Source organism: Prunus dulcis, chromosome 2 (genome assembly GCF_902201215.1).
Source record: "Prunus dulcis chromosome 2, ALMONDv2, whole genome shotgun sequence".
Taxonomy (NCBI): domain Eukaryota; kingdom Viridiplantae; phylum Streptophyta; class Magnoliopsida; order Rosales; family Rosaceae; genus Prunus; species Prunus dulcis.
In genome coordinates, this window is record NC_047651.1 from 20133145 (window position 1) to 20160782 (window position 27638).

Below are 27638 nucleotides of genomic sequence, written 5' to 3' on the forward strand. Positions count from 1 at the left end.
ATGATAAATAGGATGAGAAACCAATTCCTTTTGGGACGGGAGTGACTTATTTACTTAGAACATGAAAAATACTACACATATTCATCAATTCACTCGACGTCTTATTTGGCTTCTTCAAAATTCATTAGCTAATTGCATATGTAAAAACATACGTCATACAATAATCAGAAATGAAAAGTGAATAACAACATTTTCGAGAGTTGGAGATGTTGCTCTTCTTTAAGTAAATGAAGCAAAGAAATTGTCGTTGACAATTAAAAAAAGAATAAATTACGGGTAAATAGTGTAATGAAGATTTTTTTATAAATACAAGCGATAATAAAAAAAAAGAATATTCAAACAGAATACATAATGTGCGTCCATAACTAAATTTCTTAATTACTTGATCTATAAATCTCTTACTTGAGTGCATAATACATTTTTTCTGAGTGACAATAATAGCTCCAAAAGTAATTTAATTTTAAAAACTTGGAAAATAAAAAGTAGAAAATGATAAAGGTAAAATGGGGATGTGAGTTGTAATTTAAAGGATGTAAATAGAATTGAGAATCGTCAGTCACTCTCCAAATGCCAAATTAAGACACGGCAATGGCAAATTCTACTCTATATTACCAAAATTAGAAAATTAGACCACTGGAAAAAGCCAACTCACACTCTTCTTCACACTCGACCCTCCCGAACCGGTGTGGCGCTCTCACCCTCCAAAATCCAAAATCCTCGACTCAAATTTCCAAAATTCTGAAAATTTTCAAATTCCCTCTCTTTTGATTTCAACTCTCAATCTGATGTAAATCTCCATGAGCCAAGCCAGCCGAATCTCCCAAGCTCAGCTTTAGTACTGTTGTGTTGAGGTCGGCGGCTAGGGCAGTAGCTGAAGCATGACCGATAAGCCGCCAGAGGCAGCTCCACCGTCGTCGCCGCCGTTAAAGCCGCTCTCGCTCCAAGACTGGGAGTCACTGATTGACGACTTCCAGCACGGCGGCGCACGGCAACACAAATGGACCTCCGCGCACCCAATCCGCCTCTCCCTCCTCGACCAAGCCCTCTCCTCTCTCGCCAGGCGCGACTTTCCCCTCAAGCTCCACGTCATCACCTTCCTCGAAGAGTTCTGCGACCCGCTCTTCACCACCGCCAGCTCCGGAACCGACATCGTTTCGCTGCGCAAAGTCCTCCACCGTCTGATCGAAACCCTACGCGCCCTGATCCAGACCCCGCCCGATGGGGTCCACATCACCTTCGCGCTCAAGGAGCAAATGATGCTCTCCGTCACCTCCATCGTCGTCTCCCTCGATGACGATGACGGCGTCGTTCCAATCGCCACCGTCGAGGGCTTGGTGGAGCTTCTGTTAACGGTGATCAACCGTCCCAATCACGGCATCGACCGTCAGGCGCGTGCGCTCGCGTGTGAGTGCCTTCGCGAGTTGGAGAAATCTCGCCCCTGCTTGCTCTCCGAAATCGGCGGACATCTATGGAGTCTCTCCCAGAACGAGAGAACTCACGCTGCGCAGAGCTACATTCTCTTGTTCACCACCGTCGTTCACAACATCGTCGTTAGAAATCTCGGCGTTTCGATTCTCAATACGACGGTGCCTCTCGTGCCGTTTAGTGCTCCGCAGAATGGGACGGGTCCGGGCGGGTTGAATCACAAGGAGCTGAGGAGGGCGATGGCGTTTTTGCTAGAGTGGCCGCACGTGTTGACGCCGTGTGCGATGGTTGAGTTCTTGGCTTTGATAATGCCAATCGCGGCGGCATTGGATCTCCAAGCCTCCATGCTTAAGGTGCAATTTTTTGGGATGGTTTATTCGTCCGATCCTATGCTCGCCCATGTCGTTCTGACCATGTACCCGAGGTTCTGGGACGCGTTTGATGGGCAAGAAGGTGACATTGTGAGCAGGCTTGTGTTACTATCCAGAGAATCGCAGCACCACTTGGTTTTTCGATTGCTGGCAGTGCATTGGTTGTTGGGTTTTGGTCAGTTGGTGTTGAAAAGGGAGGCTAAGAAAGTGAATACCATTGTTGATATGGGTTCGAGATTCTATCCGAGTGTGTTCGACCCGCTTGCTTTGAAAGCGATGAAGCTTGACCTGCTTGCCTTTTGCTCGGTTTGTGCTGATGTCTTGAAATCGGAAACTGTTTTGATTGAGAATGGTGGGGTGAAGGATAAGTTGGTGGTGAAGCTGTTCGAAGATGGACTTGTTTGTGTATCAGCATTCAAATGGTTACCTCCGGGGAGCACTGAGACTGCAGTGGCATTTCGAACTTTGCATAGGTTCTTGATTGGGGCATCATCTCATTCAGACAATGATCCTTCCACCACTAGAAGTCTGATGGACTCCACCACTTTCAGTACCATACAGGTAGTTTTCTCTCTTCCTCAGTTTCCTTGCATATGTTCTGCTGTAATAAAAAGACATTTATGTGAAATTTGCTATTTATAGTTGAAGATGTTAGTAGGTTTTGGATAATACATTAGCTTTCCCCTGAGCTTTGAGTTTGAATTGGAATGAATTAAAATCTCAGAAGAATCAATCTTGCTCCTTTGTTCCGCTTATGGATTAGTTGATGTGTTTGGATTCGTCTCAGTGCTTGTATGTGCATATATTGTTTATGAGGAATACAAGGTGGACCAAATTATTGATATAAGCTGATGTAATATTGTTTTATGTTTAGCAACTAAGAAATTGCCAGGTCATCTACCACAGTAGTTGATGTCTAAAATTTGGGAGAACTGTGAAAGGTGAGTTCACCTTTATATCTGTGCCAGTTTTAATGTCTCCAAATTTCTGTTTCCAGGGGATGCTGGTGGACCTGATGTTGGAGTGTCGGAGATTGGTTCCAGTGGTAGTTGCTTTGACTGATCGCTTGTTGGGTTGTCAAAAGCACCGTTGGTTGGGAGAGCGCCTGCTTCAGACATTTGATCGGCATTTGCTTCCAAAAGTGAAATTGGATTATAACTTGGTTTCCTTCTTTCCAATATTTGATAGAATTGCCGAAAGTGATACAATTCCTCCTCGAGGATTGCTAGAGCTTCTTATTAAGTTCATGGCCTTCCTTGTTGGCAAACATGGCCCATATACAGGACTGAGATCATGGTCTCAGGGAAGCAGAGTTCTTGGCATCTGTCGAACCTTGCTGATGCATCACAATAGCTCTCGATTGTTCCTTAGACTATCTCGTCTTTTGGCATTTACTTGCCTTTACTTTCCTGATTTGGAGGTTCGTGACAATGCAAGGTATGATTAAGAAACTTGCTTCTGCTCTTCTTTCTTTTTTCCTTTCAGATCTTACCTTTTTGTTTGTATGGGCACAATATACAATTTTCATAATATTGTCAATACCCACTATTAGCTGATGTTGTTCATTCATCATGGCCTTTTGCAGGATCTACCTTCGAATTTTGATCTGCGTGCCGGGAAAGAAGCTCAGGGACATGCTGAATCTTGGGGAACAACTCGGTATTTCACCATCTTCACATTCCAGTTTCAATGTCCAGGCTCCTCGCTTTTCTCAGAGTCTCAAGAAATCTAGGAATATCTCCTCATATGTCCATTTTGAGCGAGTAATCCCCCTACTAGTCAAACAGTCTTGGTCCTTGTCTTTATCATCTTTGGGTGTTGGAAGTACTGAACCTGGTTACCTTGAAGGCATCAGGGACATTGAACCCATAATAGAGGATAGTGAGATTGGTGACGGTAGTAATGTTGAGGACAGTAGTAATGTCCAAATTATTGAAGAAGCTCCTATAATTGATCGACCACAGGAACCATTGCGTGTGACGGATTCAAAGATTTCAGAGATATTAGGAACATTGAGGAGGCATTTTTCATGCATTCCTGATTTTAGACATATGCCAGGACTTAAGGTTAGACTATCTTGTAGTTTGAGGTTTGAATCTGAACCTTTCAGTCGAATATGGGGAGTTGATTCCCCTGCTGGTGTTTCAGATGAATTAGATGCCCTTCCTGCTTTATATGCAACCGTGCTAAAGTTTTCGTCCTCTGCACCATATGGGCCTATTGCATCGTATCATATACCTTTTCTTCTTGGTGAGCCTCCCAGAAAAACTGATGTGTCTGGTCAGACAGCCTCATTAGCTATTGTTCCTGTAGAAAATGGATCTGGAGAAGAGGAAAGCTTTAGAGCTCCAGTAGCAATTGAATTGGAACCACGAGAACCAACACCTGGTCTAATTGATGTTTCCATTGAAACAAATGCAGAAAATGGTCAGATAATCAGTGGTCAGCTTCACAGTATCACTGTAGGCATAGAGGATATGTTTCTCAAGTCTATTGTACCGCCTGACATCCAGGAAGATGCCACACCTGTTTATTACTTAGACTTGTTCACTGCTCTTTGGGAGGCATGTGGTACTGCCAACACTGCACGGGAGACCTTTCAATTGAAAGGAGGCAAAGGGGTTACAGCAATCAGTGGTACGCGATCAGTGAAGCTACTTGAAGTCCCTGCATCATCTTTGATTCAGGCTACTGAGCGCTACTTGGCACCCTTTGTGGTAAGTGTGATTGGTGAACCACTTGTTAATATTGTAAAGGATGCAGGAATCATTAGGAACGTCATCTGGAAGGATGCAGCCTCAGATTCTTCCCTTGATATTACTAGCTCAGGGACTGATTTTGATAGAGGCCCTCTTCATCTTACGTACACCGACGATGAAGATGAAAGGGACAGTACTGTCAATATCCGTAAAAGAAACATGGGTTGCTTTCTTATTTTGATATTTCTTCCACCGAGGTTCCATCTCCTCTTCCAAATGGAAGTGTCCGATGTTTCAACTTTAGTCCGAATTCGAACTGATCACTGGCCGTGCTTAGCTTATACTGATGATTATTTGGAAGCTTTATTTTTGGCATAGAAATTTATTCATTTTTACCTTGCAAGTACTTTACATCAGGATTATCATCGGTGCTGCTATGAAGGTCATCAGCATTTTGTTCTATAATTTTTCTCCCCATATTTGTTCGTACAGAGAAGGGTAATTTTTTTGCACCCAGAATAAACTCTACTGTAAATATCTCTCGAGTTCTTTTACCTTGTATTCTTTTGTTGTATCAGGGATCAAGAAATGCATTTTTGGGGCGTTTTACATTCTCTGTAGGTTGGATTTGTAACCACAAGATTGTAATAATTTGTAAGCTGATTCATCCTTTGCAATCAATACAAGCTTATTTTGATGATTATATTTGGAGTTTGGAATAGAGAGGTAAATGGCTTAATAGGTCGCATCTCTACTAGTTTGGAACATCAATACTCCAGTAAAACAACGAAGATATTCAGTAGTTAGTGATCTAGCATCGATGTTCTAAGAAACTCCTCATGAATATAAAGAAAAAATGCAGATGTGATGTTCCACGAAACTGTTGTTACATATGTGAGTTAAGCCAGTTGACTAAGGTCATGTCCTTTGCACGCTTGTTCCATACAGAGTAGTTAGAATATCATTTCGTAAAAATAAAAAAGAATGTAAAGATAAACTGTTCTAGCAATGAAATTAGAAGCCCGACAAAATATCCCTTTGTTATTTGAAAGCAAATCCTCCTGTACCATGTACGTATGCATAAAAAAAGAACAAAATGGTTTGAGATTAGTGTCAAAATATGAAAGAACATGGAGACATCAAGGACATTGGCATCATGGCACCTGGTTTCAAAACCAAACCAATCAAAATAGGCTAAATAGACAGAAAACTATCGGTGCATTCAAATAATTGGTGAGTGAATTGCAGCTACAAAAAAGTAAATTCGTACTAATCTACACCTAACCAGACTATCCAATATTACATGAGATTCTAACCGAAAACAAAAAAAAAGAAGATTACACGAGATCCTGTAGGCCTCTTTGGCCCCAGAAACCCCTTTTGCTTATACCCATCATATGTTACACAAGTAACCTGAACAAAACAACGAATCTTCAGGCAGGTTAGCTCACATAATGCCCTGTTTTCCGTCTGTGACGGCTAAAATCTGATACAAACCTGAAGGAGAGGCCACAGCCCTCAACCTTGCACTGGTACGGCCGCTCTCCAGTGTGGACTCGTATATGTTCAGTCCGTGCCCATGCCCACTTGAACGACATGGAGCAACCTTTCCAAGGGCACTTGAGGGGCCTATCATCATCATGCACACGGCTGTGTATCATTGCATAATTGTGGGAGCTAAATCTCTTACCACACCCTTCATGTGGGCAGCAGTTACGCTTGTGCAACACTAGCTCTGCCTTTGTTCCGAAACTCATGCGACAGCCTTCTAGGTCACACCTGTGAGACTTCCTTTCTTGTTCTTTCTTATACTTGGGATTGGGAGGATCTGAAGGTTTCTTCACCTTCTTTGTCACTGGCTTCTCCTCCACCTCTTTGTGGAGGTTGTCTATCCCGCTTCTACTCATTGCATCCTTCCCAGCCCTTGGTCTCAATCCTTCACATGGGCCCCTAATAAATCCATTGAAATTGAAATTGTCATCTTTTATTTGCTCCACTTCTCTCTTTCTTTTTCTTCCCATTTCAGGGATTGGTGCAGGGTCTGCAATGGAAGACCCACTGCTTTCCAACTCTTTATCAAGTGGTGATAAGCAAACTTCACTGGAGTTGCGTAAGCCTTGAGCAGCACGAGGCTCTCTTTTAATTCTAGAATATGTTTGGATTGAAGCAGGTAACGGCTGGCATCTGGCAATATCTTGACTATAAATGAGTTCCTCACTACTATTTGTAGTCCGGTTTTTTCTCCGTTCTTTATTATCCAAAGCCACAAAACCATTGATGTTCTCTGTGGCACAGGTCACTCTCAGAACCTCAAATTCTTCAACTGAACCAGGTGTTGGCTGATTTTCTGTTTCTATGACAAGACCAAGTATAGGTTCCTTTATAGGTCCATTTGTAGTCTGTACTTCTTGCTGAACTGTGTCTGAAGTCACACCATTGTCTGGGCCTTCCTGAGAAGAGCAACCCCTTGGAACTTGAGAAGATTCTTCCATTGAGATACACGGTTGAGTTATTTCCATTTGTGTCACTGAGGTGGAGACATGTTCCCCCTCACTTCTATCTGCAGTCCGGAATTCTTCACTACATGAAATTGGACAAGGGAAAGAATCTTCTGCAGCACAGAGCTCTCTAGGAACTTCTGAAGTTCCTTCAATTGAAGCAGGAGAGGGCTCATTTATTTGTCTGGTAGGACTTAAACTGGGTTCCTCATTTCTTTCTTTCAGACTCTTAATTTCTTCTTCCAGTTTGAATTCTAAAGATACATCCTTGCTAAACTCATCTGCAATGTGGGTCTCTCTTGGACATCCATCGTAGTCCTCAGCCGCAGCAAAAGTAGGATCCTGCGACAGATGGGAACTACATGAAACTGGTGCCTTGTCGTTTCTTTTGTTGGTAGTTTGGTTTTCTGGCTGCACTTCATCACCCAAAGTCAAGGAATCACAAACTTCACTGTTCATACAAGATATCTCCATTACTCTATTCACCATTTGTGCCTCAGACTTGTTCTCACTGGCTTCTTCAGGGATCGCGATCTCATCTTGCATATCAGAACTATCTCTTGATACTAAACCACAACCTTCACCGTACATATTTCTTCCTTCCGAACTGTGATTCTCAACCTGTGCCTCAACGCCTTCAGCTATTAATGTAGTAGTCGCAAGTTTAGCTGCAACTTGTGAAGGAGTAGAGTACAAACTGATATCCTTGGTTGCTTCAAGCATCTGAACAACAGGATATGTTTCAGACATTCTATTTGACTTGGAGGAATAAAATCTTTCACAACTGCTCGTGGAATTCCCAATGTCCCGAATGTTACTTTCTGATGCCATTCTACTATGTTTATCACCCTCTCCACAAGTAGCGGGGTACCCACAGATCCTACCTGCTCCTGTTGAATCACCTGCTTTTAGCTTATAGTTCCTTCTTGAATATTGAATTATTTTTTCGTCCCTCTTAATAGAGGTGTCATCTGACTTTCTCTCCACCACTTCATCCTTTTTCTCAATGCTCCCACATGGTCTACAATGTGCTGGATGATTAAGCTTTTTAGATCGAGATCTTTTGGATTGCCATTTGACCCTCTGAAAATCTGAGCTCGGGCTCTGTTTGGAGAACAATCCACCCAATGTCAATGCATGCTGGACTTGCTTTGAGGATGAATTCTTTCTGACCTTGACACAGTACCTTAAGTTGATACCCAACTTTGAGGTCCAGTCTTCTCTACATTCATCATGTTCATCATCGACTGCAAGATCTATCAAATTCAGATCTTCCTTCGATGCAATATCCAATGGAACCTCAGTATAATTAAAAGAGCAACCTATTTCCTCTGCAATTGCAGCAGAAGGAGCCTTTATTTTCTGATAGTCTGCAGAAATCCAAATAAATAAAGAATCAACTACCCACAAGTAAAACAATTTTGCAAAATGAGAGAGAATATCAAGTACTAGTGTTTTCCAGATTACCAGAATGGCAAATTACAAGCACGTTCGCTCCACCTTTACTCTGCAACAACTCCACGATTTCAACAGCATGCTCAAGGCAGAAACTCCGCGGTCTCAGAAATTTATTAACAGTATTCCAATCCTTATTAAGCTTGGTTGTGGAAGGTATTAGGGGATCCTTTGCAGGTGACATGACATTGGGAACAGGAGACGGATCCTCTGCAGAACAAAGAAAAGAAAAGATTTGAACATTTGGTTTCGTGGAAAACATCTGGAAACAATGTAGTCTATACAATAAAGAAAATATTGACCCTATTTATGTGACAATACACTACGGAGAACAATTAATACATTCAGGTGTCTGAAAGCAAGCAGATTCAAGGTCCTATGTCAGAAACAGAAGAAGAAACCATAAACGAGTGCATAGGAAGATCTCAAAAATTAGCTGCAGATGCTTCACAACTGAAAGTGTGAAGGCAGTTCCATTTCTGCGTACCACAATACTTTGTCAAAATCTGCACAGCTGGCCAAAAGAAAATAACAGCACTAGGCTCCCAAAAGACCTGAAACTGTACCAATTATATAGGAAAATATCTATTTTTAAGGGCTCTGGAGATAATTTTGCCACTCCCTGATAATCCAACTATAAGAGCTAATTTTGAGGGATTTGAAATTATATTTTACTTCCTAAACATATAATCAACCTATAAGAAGCACTAACCAGGGTGGTGAAATCTAAAGTTTCAACTACTGGCTGGTAAAAACACAACAGGTTAAAAGGAAATATAATTTCTTCCCATTTAGACGGTACATGGTCACATACTTTTAAGATAAGCCTTACTGTTGACCAAATATGACTTCTCCTTTTTTTTTTTTTTTTTGGCTAAATGAATAGATAATGGAAGTTATTTGAGAAGGCCAAAAATATGAGGCAAGGGAAGAGATGTGGATCCATATTCCAATACCTGTAACACAGCCCTTGACAAATGCTTGATGGCCTGTAGACAAATGAGATTTCTCAAGTCCTGAAACTCCAGGGAATTCTTGAGCCAAAAAATATTCAGGCTGAAGTTTCACTGATGCTTTCTCAGATGGCTGCACTACTGACATAAATGGAAACCCAAGTATTCCACAAGCCACACATGCCAATGTCCCTGAGTCGACTTGAAAGTCACATGACAGATCATCACTACCCAAATATAAATCATTCATATTTTCCATATACAAACTCATCTCATCAAACAGTAAGTTCTGATCATTATTATTATTTCCACACTGAATATGGGTAGCATTTTCTTTTGGCTTCATATCAACAGGAGCACCTGCACTGGGTGTTAGGGGCTCTTTACTTGTATATGGAAGTAAATCTGGGTTCCATAATACTGCATGGTAACTTGATTCTTTCTGAAGAAGGACGGATAAAACGTTATTTTCCTTTAACATATCTTCAACAAAAGCCTTCTTTACCGATAACTCCCTTTCTTCCTTTTGCCGATCTCTCATACGCGAACCCCGCACACCTGGTAGTAGGGACCTTGGCACTCTAGCATAATAACAAAAATGCAAAGCCAAAACAAGAGAAACAATGTCTATCAGGTGCCCCATTTGACAACTTTATCAAGACAACAAGCAAAGTCATAATGCAGTTCTATCATCTAACTAAGGCGTAGAAGAGCAAATGCAAAAGAACAACTTTATCACAATCATGATTAACTGAATCATCAACGAACAAGTTCCAGAAGCAGCATGTACAACCATACTGAGACTATCTTTCGCTCAAAATAATCCAAATAAGATGGTTGGCTGACCTTGAAACAAAAGACATGGTCAAGAGGTATAGCAGCTGTTGATGGGAGAGCATAGGAAGATAATTCATAGCAGCTCTACGTACTGCAGCTTCTTTAGCTACTTCAAGCCAGTGTGGTGTTCCAAAGTTGGCAGCTTCCCCACAGTTAAAACCTTATATTCCAAATAGGTAATAAAATATGTTTAAATAGAATAAAGAGAAACTTTATGAAAAAGTATGACTTGCAAACGAAAATGGGAAACATCATGTCGCATGTTACAAAGGATCACGATGTCAGTAACAAATGAATATAAAAATTACTAATGCAATTGTCAGAAATAATGTAAGTTTGTCAAAACATTGCCATATCAGCAATTATGGTCAATAAGGCATTGGCAGAGGTGAAATTATTCCAAGGGTTTGGTCCTTTTTTACAGTACGCATTTTAAAATTAAGTTTGGCTCAAACACCACATGTTCACAAAGGAATTGAATCCTTTAAGTATTTACACCTTTCCCTGTAGATTTGATGTGTGTGTGTGTCTCTCTCTCTCTATATATATATATATATATATATATATATATATATATCCTAGGCTTTCTGCCACAAATACCTAGTTGTGCGCATTCAAAGAGTCAGAACAGAGTTCAGGCCAAAATGTTACAATTATCATATCCTCCTCCAAAATTAAGTACTACGTGCAAAAATATAAAACAATTACCGTGGCTGAATCCTACATGGTAAGCCCTTGGAAAAGTCACAACAAACTCACCAGGGTTCTGTATTAACCTAAAGAAGAAACCAGAATGGACATAAGTAGAACCCAATAAAGACTCCGATTCACGGATCAAAGCCAAAATATTTAACATGTAAAAGAAATCCACAAACTAAATTAACATTATAATGGACCACAGAAGTAACAAGAACGAGAAAAGAAAAACCCACCTGCAACAAGGAATTCCCGATGCAACAACAACCTCAGGTGAAATTAAAGTTGTTTTATTACCCAGTAATGAGAGAGCAGCTGGCAATAAGAGAAACTGGACCTGAGTTAGAAAAAGGCTATAGAAGTAATAACACTCAATAAATTTCAGAATGGAATGGGCAATCCTATAAGAACAGAACACATAAAAAAATTGAATTAAAATTTTTTTGGAGATGCCATATTTTGGATTTCCAATCTGCTAAAATTGTAAGCTTTTATGAAACAACCAATGAACCAGCCATGAAGAGTTTCACATACCTAGGCGGTCAACATTACCACCAAATGCCTCAGTGCGAATAAGTTCCTCAAAATCAAATGCATAATCTCCTGGAACAGCATACCAAGTCTTTGAAGATCCCGTGTGAAGAAAATTCATGCTGTGAAGCTCATGATCTTCAACGTGCCAAGCAAACCAACTGAACAACATTCCAATGTAAACCATAGGAGAAGTAACACCCGGGATATCATCAGGCATGAAACGAGTAAGTGAACCAGGTGAGCGTGCAATTACTTGTAAGTTCCAAGGACTGTTTGAAAGCCTCCAACCAGCAGTACCTTCTGTATCACAACATGCATTTGGATTTTTTCGCCTAGAAGATTGGGAGGTTTCTTCTGCTGACAAGATTTCTGGAGCAGTAGATGATTTGGATACCTCTAAACATGTATCTGAAACATTCTTAGGAGAAGCATTTTTAACTTCAATACTATGAGAGTCTCTTTCACTACTGCTAATCAGGTCACTTGTCTTACTATCAGAGTTTTCTCTACTTCTATGGTAAGAATTCCTCTTCCTCCTCCGCCTATTAGTATAACGGAATTGACCAACCGGTTCTTCAAAAGCAGACCCAGGCACATCATTTGCATACTCCACATATATAGGCTTCTCAGAAGCTGCCTTCCAAAACATTTCCTCTATAAGCAATGGAGAGACCTCCTTAATTGTACCTAATATGCTCCTTGCAAAAGCCCTAGACTTAGATTCAAACTGCTCCAAAGTATAAATTTCCCCACTTTGCCACACTTGCTTATGAACACCTGATGGCGGATTCTGAACTGCTGCCCCTTTCACTCTTTTCACACTCTGGCCCAATTCTTGGTGCCTTGTGGTAAAGACTGCCCTAGCCTCCCCATCACTACGACCATCCCCAGAACCCGTTTTCAGGGGAGAACAATCATTCAACAAATTTACATCAGAACCCAATTCTGGGCACTTAGCAAGCGACTTATTTAAGTTGCTAAAAACATATCTTTTCGAGGGTTTTGGCAACGGTGGGATAATCTTGCAAATACCAAATTCACTAGCTTCCTTCTCAATTTTCGATATATACGCAATTGGGTCTGCAAATTCAGTATGAGTCGGTCGAAACTCGGGCGCCAATGGCAACCCTTTCAGCCAATTGGGTATCTCAACATCACCCATTTTTCCCAAGATTCACATCCACAACATTATTCTCCTAAAAGATATAAGCTTTTGGTACATTGGCTTCTAATCATGTAATCAATGAAGTTACAAGACCAACCCAGTAGCGAAACCCTAAAAGTGCAAGATTTGAGTCAATTGGCATATGTTTGTAGCAATTATTCATACATAAAGCTCAGAAATTGACTAATTGAGAACCTGTACATTCAACGAGACTGGTTGATTAGCCTTCAGAAGCACTCCCAATTCCAAGTGGTGTAATCACAGAAAGAGAGAGCTTTGTCTAGGTTTTGCGCGACAATCTTGAAACTGCCTCAGGATAGAGTTTTGGCGAAGGGCGGTCGCTAATTTGCGCGGCTGGGACACAGCGCACGAAGGAAGTCACTGTTGTTTTCTGACGGTACGACTTGGGTTGGGTTACATTGCGCGTATGTGCGCATTTTAACATACAACGGTCTTGAATATATCATATAGAAATGGTGGTACCAAATAGATAAGTATACCTTCAGACCCACAAAAACAAGATAAGTTATAACTCAAAAAAAGAATATAAGTCAACCTTTATTTTTCTTTTGTCAGATATTTTCTTTTAAATCTAAGATAAGCTATCACTAGCATCACAGATAACTTGTACTAATAATTTATGTGTAACAATATAGGGGTATGATATGATTAATATTTTAATTGAAATTAAACAAAGGAAATCAAAATAAAAAGTGAATTGTGGAGAAAATTTTGATAAGAAGTGATTAATTAGGATGTAATTGGAATTATCCATATACTTCGGGAGTGGAGAAAGACTTCACATTTAACTCTCATTACATACATGTATGATTAGAGAAACACTTACATATCACGAGTGTAACATTCCTTTATATATATATATATATATATATCTCTTCATGAAGTTCATATAATTAATCACATAAAGAGCGAGAGAGAAAAAGACCCGCAGGGGGTTTGACATTAACAATAAGAGACAGTGGAGAGATTACATATTGCAAGGTTATTTCAATGTCACGATCAAAATGCCTTACCATTTAGATAGAAATTAGAAAAGAACAAAAGTTACTTTCAACAAGATCAAAGATTTCACGTACTATATTTAGAAAGTGAGGGGACCAATATGAAAAAGTTTTCAATAAAATGATGATGACGATTCGTTTGGTGATTGCACTTTTGTTATTTTAACATTCTACGAGCTAATTACGAGTCTCATTTTATTTTGTGAGGGGAATGTTGTATATGATAGTAAAGAAACTGATGGTAAAAAAATATTACAAAGTATGCTTGGTAAAGAATATTGCATTTTTATTTACAAACTACAATGGAATATTGTTCAGCTACCCTTATAATATTCACAAAATTCCAGTAGTTACATCATTTATTTAGACCAATTTAATTAGAACTTAATTAAATCTGAAACTTGCTTGATGAACAATCAAAGGTTGCGATATCGATTCCAGTCAGAATTCCGGTTGCCGGAGATCTGTTTGCAATAGTTCTCACAGGCAATCTCACAGATGGGAATGCTTGCCCCTTCCTCCTTCATGCAGACTGGCATGCATGGCTTGGCGCATGCTGAGATTGCTTCACTGCCCTGCATGCTGCTACATCCAATCACAACAACTAGCACACAAATGAGAATGGCAGTTTTATTGGCCATATTATTGATCCTTTTTGGTGTTTTCTTAATTTTTGTGAGGGTTTTGATTGAATTGTGTTTGAAAAATGAAGATGAAATTATAAATATTGATGGGGTTAGGTTTTTATAAGGGGTGAGAAGTTGGACATACTTAGGGAAGAAAGATGTGTGCCTCATGTTTTAGGCGGTTTGGAGCAAAACATGGTGATGAAAATATGAGGTTGGGATTGCAATTTACAATAAAAGCCATATATTTTAGTTGGTTTTTTTCCCCCAAGAAATAGGTTAAAGTGGCTAATCATACAATTTAGTATTCTCTATGTTTAGCTTCTAGCACTCTAATTCAGTATTTTGAAGTGATTTTGTGAGCCATAACCATTGGTGAATATGGTCCCATCAATGTGAGATATTTGGACTTCTCGGAACATATAAAAATTTCTCCTATTTTGAGTAATGAAAGAGAGGGATGGGGATTGAAAATGGGTTGTTTTCATTATTGTTCACAAATTTAAATTGCCACTCAAAAACACAAATCTGAAGACCAAAAAATAAAGCTGCCATGTACAAGTGCATGGGGCGAGAGCTGAATTGTATAGAATATCAAAGCCTGAACATAAACACATGCATGTTGCAAGGGGAATGTTAGACAAGATAACATCTTCAACAACTAATGTTGTCACTTTTCCATTTTAACAAAAGAAAAATAATCCAAACTCTGCCAACAAAGGCTAAAAAGATAATGCATGGATAATACTGTGCTATAACTTCAAATTTTGTCCAAATCAACCAGATTTGACCTTCTAACCTCTCTAACAGCAGAATCAGGGAGTTCTCTCTCTCTTCTCTTCTCTTTCTGTGGGTGCAGAGTGGAGCCATATAGGAAGATCCGTTGGCTTTTGAAATTGAATGATGTGTCATGCTGAGGGTCTCATTCTTCATATATATATATATATATATATATACCAACTTACCAGGAAAACTTATTTTAATTGAAATCTGTGTGCTCTATAGCTCATGGGCCATGGCTCAAATTGACTTGTACCAATTGGCCACATGCAATTCTCAAGAAAACTTCAAACAATGCAGCAAAAAGAAAACAAAGTTGCTTCTGAAGTTTATTTAACAAGTTTTTCATTGGTGTACTTTATGTTCCATTCAAATTTCAAGTTCCAAAAAAATTACAGACAGATTGTTCCATAAACACAAACACACTGAGACTAGGTTTACTTAATGAATGGCATCATTCTTGGCTGGTACATTTCTAAATTTCTGGGAATGGTTTTTCTAATTTCTCTTCTTCTTCTTTTTCTATTGTACTTTTGATTCAGTCCTCTCATTTAGTTCAGACAGATGTACATTAACTGGGGAAATATGAAAATGATGGTTGATTATGAGCTATATACTTCCATAATTGGAACACTAATTGCAAGTGAACTATGATCTAATTTACTACCCCCACCAAAATGTAATAAGAATCCACTGCTCTCTCTCTCTCTCTCTCTCTCTCTCTCACACACACACACACACACAAACACAACTGTGGCAAAATAATCTATTATTTTAGAATATCCCAAACAGTAGCCAATCTACATTGGGATGTAATTTTCACTTACATACTGCTATATAAAGCTAAACTTCGCTGCCATACAATCCTCAGTGCCCTCTCTTTCACTCTCTCACTCTCACAGTCTAGTTGTCATGAACATCGATGAAGCCGACAGAGAGCAAGTTTCTCATCAAGCAATGCTTTCGTAGATGCAGGAAAGCCGGTGCTAGTGTCCTAAAGAGTGCAATCTGGGGTCACACTAGCCATAGATACATGTGGTTCTGCTTTGATGAGGAGGACTACATCCCAAAAGATGTCCCAAAAGGCCATTTGGTGGTGTATGTTGGTGAAGATTGCAAAAGATATGTCATCAAGGTTGCCTTGCTCAGCCACCCTTTGTTCAGGGCATTGCTTGATCACGCTGAGGAAGTGTTCCAGTTTTCCACCAACTCAAAGCTCTGCATTCCTTGCAACGAATGCATTTTCCTCAGCGTTCTTTGCTGCATCGGCGCTGAACTTGATCAGGGGCTTCATTATCATTGAGGTGCCATGTATTCAAGTGCCCAAATATCTACACATGATTTTTAGTTCGATGATCAAATTATATGGAGGGTCAATCAGGCTATAGCTATATTCTAAATAATAAATAAAACTCAAGCTTCCTTCTGTGACACATCATTCAGTTTTCCAAGTCATACTTAGTGCGGCAACTGTGATTTGATTGGCATGATAGAGATGTAACTTTGTGTAGGGGAATAGCATTATTTCTCTAATTGCAAAAACTCCACCACAGCCTAATCTACTCTACGTAATGCTACCGAAATTATTCATAAATATCTCAAACTTAGCATTCATACCATCTCGTAGATGCTAAAAGTGAGTAAGATCCCCAATTTTAAGTTCCTTGATGGTGAAGCAACTTTTATTAGGCCAATATTCCAACTGATCATATGCTTTTGCATGCTTCATTTCCAAATTTAGATTAGCAGAGCCTCCTTAAGTCAAAGCATTTATCTGCAATTAGAGTGCTAAAGGAGCCTAGTGCTTCCCAGGCTAATTGTAAGTTGTAACCAGAATTGGGCAAATGAAGCCATCTAACCTTGTGAATGAGTTTACGAATTGTAATTTTATCGCCGCTTTGCTTTCTTCATTTTTCGAGAGTGCTTGATTTAAGTGACTTAGTTATGTGAATCGATGATAAATGGATAATTTGATATAACTATTGCAAGGTTTACATGTAATTTCCACTGTTCGTCACACTTGTACCTATGTACATATACGGTATACCCACACAGATCGTAGACCCAACAGTATTATCTTGGGAAAACCCATAGAAGTAGAAAGAGATTGTAGCAATCACTCTCACTCAAGGGTGTATACAACCGGTGACACCTAAGAATCTCTCCTAACTTACATTCGTAATTGAAAAAGTTCTGAGGGCATCAGCCAAGTTTGAAGGGAATGCAGTGTACTCAAATTAAACCATGAAAATAAAATTACTAAAAGAGACTGCGATAACTAGTTCAGCTTTTTTGATATTAATATGGAAAATACGTTCTGTAAAAAAAATTGCCATCGATGTCATCTTTATGTGACAAGGATCACAAACAAAATTAACATCAAAACAAACAAACTCCTATACCAGATAAATGGGTTTAGGACATAAACACTGCCGGCTCTGACAATTACATCAGCATGAAATCCAACTCTACCACAAATGGAACTACATGGAGCTGAACTGTTGAGAAATGGGGCCTAATGGAAATCAGGCTTTTCGGGGTATGTGCAGCCTGACCTTTGGATGACAACATTTGCGGCATAACAACCAGCTCTAACACAGTCTTCCATGGGCTTCTCTTGAACCAGCTGAGACAAGAATCCCCCAACAAATGCATCCCCTGCCACAAGAAACATTATGGGTTTTGTTAATCATTATTGAACATGACCTCTTCTGTTCTTCATCTGTAATCCTGATTTCCCACTCAAGTGTTTCACCGGTAAACATTGATAATTGCTTAAAGTTAAGGGGTAAGAAATCATACCAGCTCCATTGGTATCAACCAGCTTCTCCTTAGGCAACAAGATCACAGGATACAATTTCACCTTCCCATCCTGAGCAACCACAACAGGATCTGCACCTTGTGTGATCACAGTAATCCTCTTGTGAGCACCTGATGCTTTGGGCAACTGGGAAATCTTTATAGCGATCTCCTCGACATTGTCAGTCTGATTGCAAAAGACATTATAATTAGTGACTGGTAGAGATTAGAAGTTATGCTGTCAAATTTGAGATACCCAAGACCAAGTAGTGTTACCTCCCAGCCATGAACCCTTGAAAAGGTTCTTGCTTCTGTCTCATTCCCAAAAACATAGTCCATGTACCTATATGAAAAGGAAATTCAGTACTCTCCATTGAGGGACATCATGAACACCAAGAAACTAATTTTCTTTACTTTTTTATTTTTATTTTAAGGGGTGGGGGGTTGAGGGCAGAAGTGACTTACGGCAGGGCTTTCTCCTGCACATCCTTGAAGAACTCACAAATGAAAGGAGCAGATAGATTCATCATGAATACCTACACATGCAAGAGAAGGCTGCTGAAGCTATTGAATTTACCAACAAAAAGAGAAAGACTCCAACCACATTGTCCATACTCAGTCCAAGAAAAACTACATTTTTGATACCTTATTGTTTGCAGCTGCATGTTCAGCAACCAGTTGGATGGACTCAGGAGACACAGTAAGGAAAAATCCAGCAATGTAGAAATATTTTGCCTTTTCCACTGTTCAAGCATCAGTTTATGTAGAGATGAGTCTGAGAGGACAAATGACCAAAACTAATAAAAAAGACGAGGTTTGAATTAACAAGAGAGCAAAGGAAGTAATACCAAGAGCCCAGTTTTCTGGTTGCTTCAAATGCTCAGATTTGTAACAATTTGCAGCTGATAAGTTAGCAACAAGGGACCTGTACAATTATTTGTAACAGGAAATTAATCCCAGCAGAGTTTTAATAAACCATAGGACTAGTTGAGGAGAAAAAGAAATAGAAAACTTTATGCAGGGGCCTTTTGTTCCAAAAATCTATGACCTATGACTGATAAAAGGATCATGATGGGAACCATGAGTAAAATCTAAATGCATGACACAGACCAGTAATAAAAGTAAAAGAGGATCAGCATGAAGATGGCTATGAAGATCAGCATGCAACAGTTTTTTGAACAGGCAAAAGATGTAAAACTGACCTCTCACCACCAACTACACAAACAGCACATGTTCCTGTTGGAGCCTTGTCATCTTCATAGTATTGTACCTGATTACAAATGTAAATAAATATTTTGTGACTCAAAATAATTTGATAGCTGAGGGATCAGTAGGGTAGGTGAAGATGTAGAGAAACTCACATTAACACCAGCAAGTTTACTATTTTTCTTCATCTCTTCTCCAAATTTGTCCTTCCCAATGGATCCAATGTAACTAGTCGCATTAGGAACTTGGAGCATCCACTTTAACAAAATAACACAGAAATTGAGATTTGTTATCAGTACAATATGATTGAATCAGATCTTAAATAAAATACAAAATTCTCTTAAAAATACATAAACACACCTGGGCAACCCTAATTGAATTTTGAGTCGCACCTAAAGAGAGCACAATAAACATATAGTACATTAGTCAACAGCTTGCAAAGGATAGAAAAATAGGCATTGTTATCAAGCAAGTTTGTAGACAAGATCATAAAAATGGCATCACCAAATACCAAAGAGAACAACTTATCAACTTACCTCCAGCAATATACTCTACATTGGACTTGGAAGCCATTTCGTCATACCTGTGAAAAACCATCCACAAAGATTGAATAAGCAAATGCAATATTCCAGGAAGTTGCAAATGCCAGAAACCAATCATGATGTTATGTTTAAATGAACCTCTAAGAGGAGCTTATAAACATAGAGCTTACAGATTAGAAAACTAACACCTTTTGCCAATAAGAAGATATGGGGTTCAAACAGGGAAAGCTAATTGGTTTTAGTTACTGACTGGAAGCTATGGAAATAAAAGACAACATTTTCTAAACCAAGGTGATTTAATAAGAAAACAAGAAAGTAAGGATGAGAACCAAAAATGAACTGAAATTACATGGGCAGGTGCTTGTCCTCAGCAAGAATGGCATTGTTCGGCTTGATGTCATATCTGTCAGCAAATAAGTCAACTTAGTTCTCCATACGGCATGATGCATAGATCAAAGAAAGAGAAAAAAATACAATCAGCATATAGAAACATTTAAATACAACATTAATCTATGATTATAGTTCCAGTGTAACAACAAATTAAGCTTGAAGTAAAACTAATATGAGGCTATAACACTTGAAAGTAATTGAAGAGTTGGCCAAAGAATAAAAAAGGAAGTAATTAAAGAGGAAATGAAGAAACTTTCATTGAAGGTTAAAAATGGATTTTTCATAGTCATACATACCGTGAATACAAAAAATCACACAATCAAACAAGCAAGTAACCACATTGGCCTTTTCCACTTTAACTAAGTGAGCATGGTCAAAGCGCATAAATGATAAGAAAAACCATTGAAGTTCTATTAAAAGCACACAATCCCAATCATCAGTGACAAGGTGAATTTGTTGCACTATATCTAATCAGATCAGATCCAAACCAAAACAGTGACATATATATCAGCTACAAGAACTCAACTATTGCTCATCTGGGTTGCTACCATTATGGAAAAGATGAGGTTTTGGGTTAAGCCCATAAAACAAAACAAAGAAAAAAAATCCTTCAGATCTATTTTTCTTTATCATAATCCTCTGTTTCTTAAAACAAAAAAGTTTCAGATCTATCTACACGAGTTTGCCCAATACAAGTTATTGACAACGGAGGCAAAACCCATCAAATTAAGCAGGACGAAAACTGAAAATCTTAATAACAGATCGCACATCATTAGTTTTCCTACCATTTTCTGAGCAACCAAACAGTACCAGAGCATGAGAATATAAAAACGTAAGATACCAAAATGGAGGCTTACTTTGTCAAGAATTCATCGTCAACGACAGCTGAAATGTCGAGAAGAGGATTGCCCATCCCCAGGAGAACCCGCTCGTACGCCATTGATGAAATTTGCGAGAGTTCTGAAATGTGTTCTGAGAAAGAAACAGAGGTCGAGCAGCCAAGCACAAAGCGAGTGTGGGTTTGCGAGGTATTTATTCTAAGCAACATACGTGGGGATTTGGAGGAGAGATGTCACTCAATATCACCAACCCCCAAGCTCCTTTTGAATTTTCTTTTGATTTAATTTATTTTTTAATTAGTCACCAACCCACTATGTCACAATGTAGTGATTTTTTTCTTTCTTTTCTTTGGGGTTTTTTTAGACAATCATAAATCTATCTTAATACTTGAGCTAAAATAATTAGAAAATATGTGATGTGTGTGTGTAAGCCAAATTCGATATGCCAAATAGTTTTTTTACTGTAGTCCTTTAAGAACTGAGGATAGATCTATTTTTCATCCAACCGTTACAAATATCATTTGAATTAAAATTAATAAATAAAATACCGTATGAATATAAAGGTGAAATTTATATCGTAACGATGACGAGTCATGTGCTCTTGGTAGAAAGAAAAATTATAAATGTAACATGTCATATTTCAAGAAAAAGAAAGAGTTAATTTTGTTGTAGATCTTATATTGCTTACTCACCAATAAAAAAAAAACATTCTTTTGCATGGTACAAGCAAACATGATATGAACATATACCAAACACCAGTCCTACTTTTAAAGCTATTGATTTGTGGCCAGCCTTGATTGAGACCTTCTGCTTCTCCCCCACCTCCCTCCTCTCCCCCCCTTTTTTATGTTTTCGTTTGGTTGGTAATTAGCTTTATCTTCACCTTCACCTACCAAAGAGTTTTGAAGATTCAGTACATGAGAGTAACGCTTATGACATTTACAAAGAAATATCTGATCTAACTTGACTTATTAAACAAGGTTCCAATTGGAGTTAAACAACAATGGGGTTGGTGTGACATCTAATATCTCACTTAAGAGAGGCAATGAGTAGCATCCTGTCATTTCCGTTCCCACCATTCCCATCTCATCGATTCAAATGGATTTTATTGATTGAGAACGTACATCTCTCTCGAAGCAAGAGTTTCACCTCTTTTTTTTTTTTTTTTAGTACAAGCGATAGTCTAAATTACAGGAAATTGAGATTTCTTACAGACACTACCACGATGCCATGAGGGGTTTCATCTTTTTAAGTGATTAATTTTTTTAAACAAAAGTTTGTGCTGTGGATTCTGTTTAAATGAAGTTAAACTACAACGATTACAATTTTGAGAAAATGAGGTAGAGAAAACAGAGACAGAGAGAAACAGTACTTGTAGGAAGTAATTATTTCTTATTCAACAAAACTGGAAATCAATCAGGCCGGCTGGTTGAGACCTTACATGTTTTTCAAGTTAACAAAATCTATCATATTGATCAATGTATTTACCAATACCAGTTGGTCAGCTTCCTTGCTTTCAGCTTTTTTCATACAGGTTGGGCAAAAGAAGACATCCTCAGATATAGAGAAAGAGATTTAAAGAAATAAAGCCACCTTTTGTGACTTTTGTTTATAATACATTTTGTTGATCTGCTGAAGATCGACTACAATGTAGACAACATATAAGCAATAAAATGAAAATAAAAGAAGAAAAAAACATACATTTTCCAGTTTCAAGGCCATACAGCCTTGTATGAAAGGGGATTAAAAAAAAACATAAATTTTTGACAAGAAAATTAAGTAATTTGCAGTAGTAAAGCCATAACCAGCACTCTCTAAGATATGGGAAGAGGAGCACCATTCCACTCCTTCAAGCAGTCCAGCAGAGGATCAATAAACTTTCCAGCACAGATTGCATTGAACACCTTGTCACTTTCCTCACCTGGTGATCTTACTTTGTCACCTGTCAACAAAGCAGTTCCCAGCTCTTCTCTCACAAACTTGTATAGTGGGTAAGACCTGCAATCTTTGATTCTGTTTGGGGTTGCTGATTTTCCATTATCATATTCAAGCCTGGCACTTTCAACTTCTTTGGGCAAGAGGGTCTTAAGCTCCTCTTCAAAAGCTGTAATCTTTTGGAAGATTGAAGTGCTTGAACTCTTTTCCTTCTCACCATTGTTCAATGCATGCTCAACTAGAACATGCCTCAGTTTCTGCATCAATGGGTAGGTAGCACTGCAGGGGTCATCGATGTAAGCGAAAACGTATTCGCGGTCAACCACCTTGAGCAAGTCTTTCTCACAGAACCTAGAGGGGTGAAGCTCACCATTGAAGCCCACTGTTAGGACTCTCTTGGCCACTTGACTGACAGTGCTCTTCACTGTGCTCTTCAAGTTCTCCTCCAAATGTCTCAGATCAACAGCTTGGCACAATGCAACTAAGTATGTGGATGACATGAGCTTCAATATGTCCACAGCCTCAGCTGTCTTTCTAGAAGAAATCAATCCCAAGGAGTTGACATCTTGGTTGTGTTGCTCTGCACTTTGGACATGGTTGGTGACAGGGTTGCCAAGGAACTGGAGCTCTGAGCAGTAAGATGCCATTGCAATTTCAGCACCTTTGAACCCATAATCCAAGCTTGGGTTGCTGCTTCCTGTGAGATTTGAAGGCAACCCATTGTTGTAGAAGTCATTGACAAGCTCAGAGAATTGGGCAAACATGAGTTTGCCAATAGCAGCAATGGCTAATCTGGTGTTATCCATGGCAACACCAATTGGGGTCCCTTGGAAATTTCCACCATGTAAAGCCTTGTTCCTTGAGACATCAATCAATGGGTTATCATTCACTGAGTTGATCTCCCTCTCAATCATTTTGGTTGCTGCTCTGATCACTTCAATCTGTGGGCCCAGCCATTGGGGAGAAGTTCTAAGAGCATATCTGTCTTGCTTAGGCTTCTGAAGAGGATCTAAGTCATGCACCTTTTCAGCAGCTTTTACATAATCACTTCCAGCCAAAATGTGCTCCATTATGGCAGCAGCCTCAATTTGGCCTGGATGATGCTTCAATTTATGTGTCAAATGGTCTGTAAATTCAGGCTTCCCTTGCATAACTTCAGCAAAAATTGCTGACATGACTTCTGCTAAAACTGCTTGAGTGTTGGCCTCAAAGAGAACCATAGAAGCCAAACCAGAGCCAACTGCAGTGCCATTGACCAATGCAAGACCCTCTTTTGGCTGCAACTCAAAGAACCCACCATTAACCCCAGCCAACTTGAAGGCATCAGCAGCAGTGAGGGTTTCTCCATTGGGCCCTGTGGACTTGGAGTTGGGCCTGCCAATCAAAAGCCCGGCAATGTAGGAGAGAGGAACCAGGTCCCCTGATGCAGTGATTGTTCCTCTCAGAGGAAGGCATGGGGTGATGTTGTTGTTGAGGAACTTGGTTATGGCTTCCAATATTTCAAATCTGATGCCTGAGTAGCCTTGGAGGAGTGTGTTGATCCTCACAAGCATTGCTGCTCTTGTTGCTGTGTGAGGCAATGTGTGGGTAGATTCTGTGCTGCTGCCAAAGATTCCAGCATTCAAGAATCTGTTCAACAACAAAAAAAAAAAAAAAACTCAATTAACACCATATTTTTTTATTTATAAAAGCTGATATTGGGGGAGAGTGGTTTTCTTACATACACTGTTAACAGGATGAAATACCTTTCCCAAAACAGAGACCTCTATAGTTATTGTGTAAGAGGACCAGACTGTCATGTGCACAAAATTCAACATGTTGTGAAAAATGAGAGCTTTCTTGATTAAAATATTTTGTGTTTATTTTTTTTAAATGATTATAAATTACTATTCTACTTTTATTATATTAGCTTTCTTTTATGTCAAGCAAATGTAAAATAGGACTATTTTATTAATAATAGTGCAAATATTAATAAAATAGCACTATTTTATAGAAAATCATTGACAAAAATCTTCTCTTAAATAATAGTATAAATATAATGTATCTGTGTCGCGCTTAATCCCCAATTATTTTGACCGGTCATAAAATTATTTTATTATCAATATTAGTTACTTTATCCTTATTAAATCACAAGACTATCAAAATGTTTTGACAAATAGAAATTGTTTTTATTCATCTTTTTAATAGCAAGGGAGTGCTATCCTCGTTTGTAAAAACAACTACGGTTGAGTAAATGTAAACGGAGAATTGAGCTATTAAATAGAAAACTCAACCTACTCTGAATATAAATATTTATAAATAATAATAAATAAATAAAAACCAGTTATAGTAGTAAATACATAAAAATATTTATTTTATTTGGTTTGGAGAGTGAATTTATATTCTCAGGTGAAAGACTCAATCACATGATGACTCACGTTTGGACAAATAAAATCTTATAAAAAGAAAAATTATATAAATGTATTTAAAAATAAAAAAAATTATTATAATTTTTTGGTGAAATGGTCATTCTCCTTCTCTAGATTATTTTCCCTTTTTTTTTTCTTTTTTTCTTTTTTTTGGGGGGTGGTGGTAAGGCCATTTCAAAAGACTTCACCTACCTATACCGCCATCAATAAGTACATAAGGTGAGACACTGACAGTCACCAATTTTCACCTAAAAATAGCTGGTGGCATAAGAAAAATATATCAAAAATTATGGCTACACCCTATCCTTATTCAATTCAATCATATTAAACTCCCACCAGGGAATTCAAGCATATTCATAAAAGAAAAAAAACAAAAACCATCATAACAGAGAAAAGTCCCTATCAATTTGTTACTTGTTATGATCAGGCGAGATAACGAGTATCTACTCGCATTTATAATGGAATTCCTAAACCATCTCATGAGAACGTGAAAGCAAGATGATTTGATATGTTGAATGGATGAATTAATTAGAGTTAATTACCTAATTAGCTCCCTCTGGAGGGCTCCACCTTGCTTGGTTCTCCTGTGTGAGGTTGCACCAAAACCAGTGGTTACACCATAGCTGTCTGTGCCCTTGCTCATGCTATCCATAACCCAGTCGCTGCTGGCCTTCACCCCAGCTCTGGCTTCCTCAGAGAGCTCCACGTGGACTCCACTGTCGTGGTTTGCAATTGCAGCCACCTGAGCTATGGTCAGGCTCTCTCCACCCAGCCTGACAACTGGCTTCCTGTACTCGTTGACCATCCGTTTGACCTCGTCCAGGTGGCTCCCTTTCAGAGACTCAGCAGCCATGCCCCAGTTCAATGGGTCCTGTGTCCCATGTAGCTGATCATGCCCCACGCAAAACGACTCCAACCCATTGCCGTTTTGATCCTTATTGCCGATTTCCATTGCTTCCCAGATCACAAACAATGCCAAACTTGACGAGCCGGATGAGGAAAAATGTCACAATTTGACAAGGGGACAAATTACAAAATGGCACAAAGGGCAAAAGGGTTTTTTTTATAACTCAAAAAATGGAAAGAAAATATGGGAATGGAAAGAGAGAATGGGAAAGGAAGAGGGTGATGAATTTGGATGGAAAATTTTCTAAGTATGAGGAGTGAAAATTTTCCTGAGTTGGTTCACCCATATTCGCCTTGTTTATATAGGGGCCTTCCTGCATAGAGTTCTGGGGTTGGTAGGCCGATGGGTTAGTTGAAAACTGCAGGTGGCCCTTGGATCTTCATGATCTTGAACGGTTGACAGCGCGACACGTGGAGAATTTGTGTGTTTGTGAACAACATGTGTAGTTTAGGTGGGGTTCAAAAACGCGGGCTTTTACTTGTCAATGATAACTGGAAGGAAGGGGGTTGGTGAGCAGGCTGTGAGAGAGGGCACGAAAGCAGCACGTCATCCTTAATTCCCTGCAAAACTATTTGTAAAAATGACTAGTAGTTTTGGGTACAACGGAAGGTCAGCAATACAGGTTTTGCTATGTTATGTTGTTAAATTGTAAAAATAAATTGTTGGTTATTTATGTATAAGGTAATCTCGTACAATTTTAATATGTTATTTTGTTAAATTGTGAATATATCAATTTGGTTTATTTTTATTGTATGGTGAAGATTTATGGTTTTATGACATTAACATATAATAGATTCTGAATATCTAGCAAGAGGATCTTTACCCAATACACTGTTGTGGAAAACAAAGATATAAAACTTTACTGAAATTACTAATTGTAGAAAACAAGGTAACTCTATTTACATTTAAGAAAATAATATCCTTATAACTATAAATATAACTTATTACAGTTTATGTGATACAGCTTCGTGTAATATCAATATTATTCTCAACTTAACTTCATATTAAAATTTATGTGTGAAGTTTTTTTCGATCTTAAAATGCCTCCATGTCATGTAACTAAAGAATATATCCCACTTAATAGTTGCTGTATTAGACGATTATTCACCTACTATTGATCATCTCTAATATATATATATGACAGGGCCTTCAGTTACTTTTGCATGCTTTATTAGCTTGACATTTCTAGTGGAAACCGAACCCAAAAACTAAAAGAAGATAAATGAAAACATGATTGGGTGATTTTGCTTCAATCGAACCTAGGTGATTGAATAATTTTATTAGGAAAATACTAGGGAGATAAATTTTAGAAATCAACTTGTGTATCATCTTTCTAATAGAGGTGGAGCCCATCAATACAATGGGTTCCACGCTCTATTAGAGAGATGGTACACAAGTTGGTATCTAAAGTTCGTCTCCCTAACATGACCCATTTTATTATTATTGTTTCTCCTTGATTTCTTACTTTTTTTTTCTCCTCTTTTATTCATTTCTAGCATATATTTGAATATTTTTTTTTTGGTCTGAGTATGTTTGAATCTTATGTTGCAT

The 27638-nt window shown here is 38.6% G+C and overlaps 6 protein-coding genes across 6 annotated transcripts; 2 read left to right on the forward strand and 4 right to left on the reverse strand.

Moving 5' to 3' along the window:
• The first annotated feature begins 636 nt into the window (after window positions 1-636).
• Window positions 637-5198, forward strand: LOC117619529. The gene is made up of 3 exons (XM_034349509.1): window positions 637-2357; window positions 2794-3233; window positions 3382-5198. The coding sequence occupies exons 1-3, from the start codon at window positions 879-881 to the stop codon at window positions 4871-4873; spliced, it is 3411 nt and encodes a 1136-aa protein (XP_034205400.1). The 5' UTR covers window positions 637-878; the 3' UTR covers window positions 4874-5198.
• A 487-nt stretch (window positions 5199-5685) lies between these two features.
• LOC117618482 (probable lysine-specific demethylase ELF6) lies at window positions 5686-13075 on the reverse strand. The gene is made up of 8 exons (XM_034348039.1): window positions 12829-13075; window positions 11469-12744; window positions 11171-11249; window positions 10947-11014; window positions 10248-10398; window positions 9405-9982; window positions 8461-8658; window positions 5686-8363 (listed from the first exon to the last, which is right to left on the reverse strand). Exons 2-8 carry the CDS (start codon window positions 12628-12630, stop codon window positions 5938-5940), a joined length of 4662 nt encoding a protein of 1553 aa, XP_034203930.1. The 5' UTR covers window positions 12631-12744; window positions 12829-13075; the 3' UTR covers window positions 5686-5937.
• Window positions 13076-13894: 819 nt separating this feature from the next.
• LOC117619621 lies at window positions 13895-14363 on the reverse strand. The gene has a single exon (XM_034349621.1). The coding sequence runs from the start codon at window positions 14294-14296 to the stop codon at window positions 14072-14074; it is 225 nt and encodes a 74-aa protein (XP_034205512.1). The 5' UTR covers window positions 14297-14363; the 3' UTR covers window positions 13895-14071.
• A 1620-nt stretch (window positions 14364-15983) lies between these two features.
• LOC117618348 (auxin-induced protein X15-like) lies at window positions 15984-16364 on the forward strand. Its single transcript, XM_034347937.1, has one exon. It carries the CDS (start codon window positions 15984-15986, stop codon window positions 16362-16364), a length of 381 nt encoding a protein of 126 aa, XP_034203828.1.
• A 967-nt stretch (window positions 16365-17331) lies between these two features.
• On the reverse strand, window positions 17332-21040 carry LOC117620089 (adenosine kinase 2-like). Its single transcript, XM_034350191.1, has 12 exons — window positions 20856-21040; window positions 19958-20011; window positions 19603-19649; window positions 19427-19458; window positions 19222-19323; window positions 19063-19130; window positions 18709-18785; window positions 18506-18603; window positions 18326-18396; window positions 18137-18203; window positions 17864-18047; window positions 17332-17719 (listed from the first exon to the last, which is right to left on the reverse strand). The coding sequence occupies exons 1-12, from the start codon at window positions 20936-20938 to the stop codon at window positions 17577-17579; spliced, it is 1026 nt and encodes a 341-aa protein (XP_034206082.1). The 5' UTR covers window positions 20939-21040; the 3' UTR covers window positions 17332-17576.
• A 1278-nt stretch (window positions 21041-22318) lies between these two features.
• Window positions 22319-26357, reverse strand: LOC117617858 (phenylalanine ammonia-lyase 1). Its single transcript, XM_034347456.1, has 2 exons — window positions 25723-26357; window positions 22319-24401 (listed from the first exon to the last, which is right to left on the reverse strand). Exons 1-2 carry the CDS (start codon window positions 26130-26132, stop codon window positions 22652-22654), a joined length of 2160 nt encoding a protein of 719 aa, XP_034203347.1. The 5' UTR covers window positions 26133-26357; the 3' UTR covers window positions 22319-22651.
• Between the last annotated feature and the right edge of the window lie 1281 nt (window positions 26358-27638).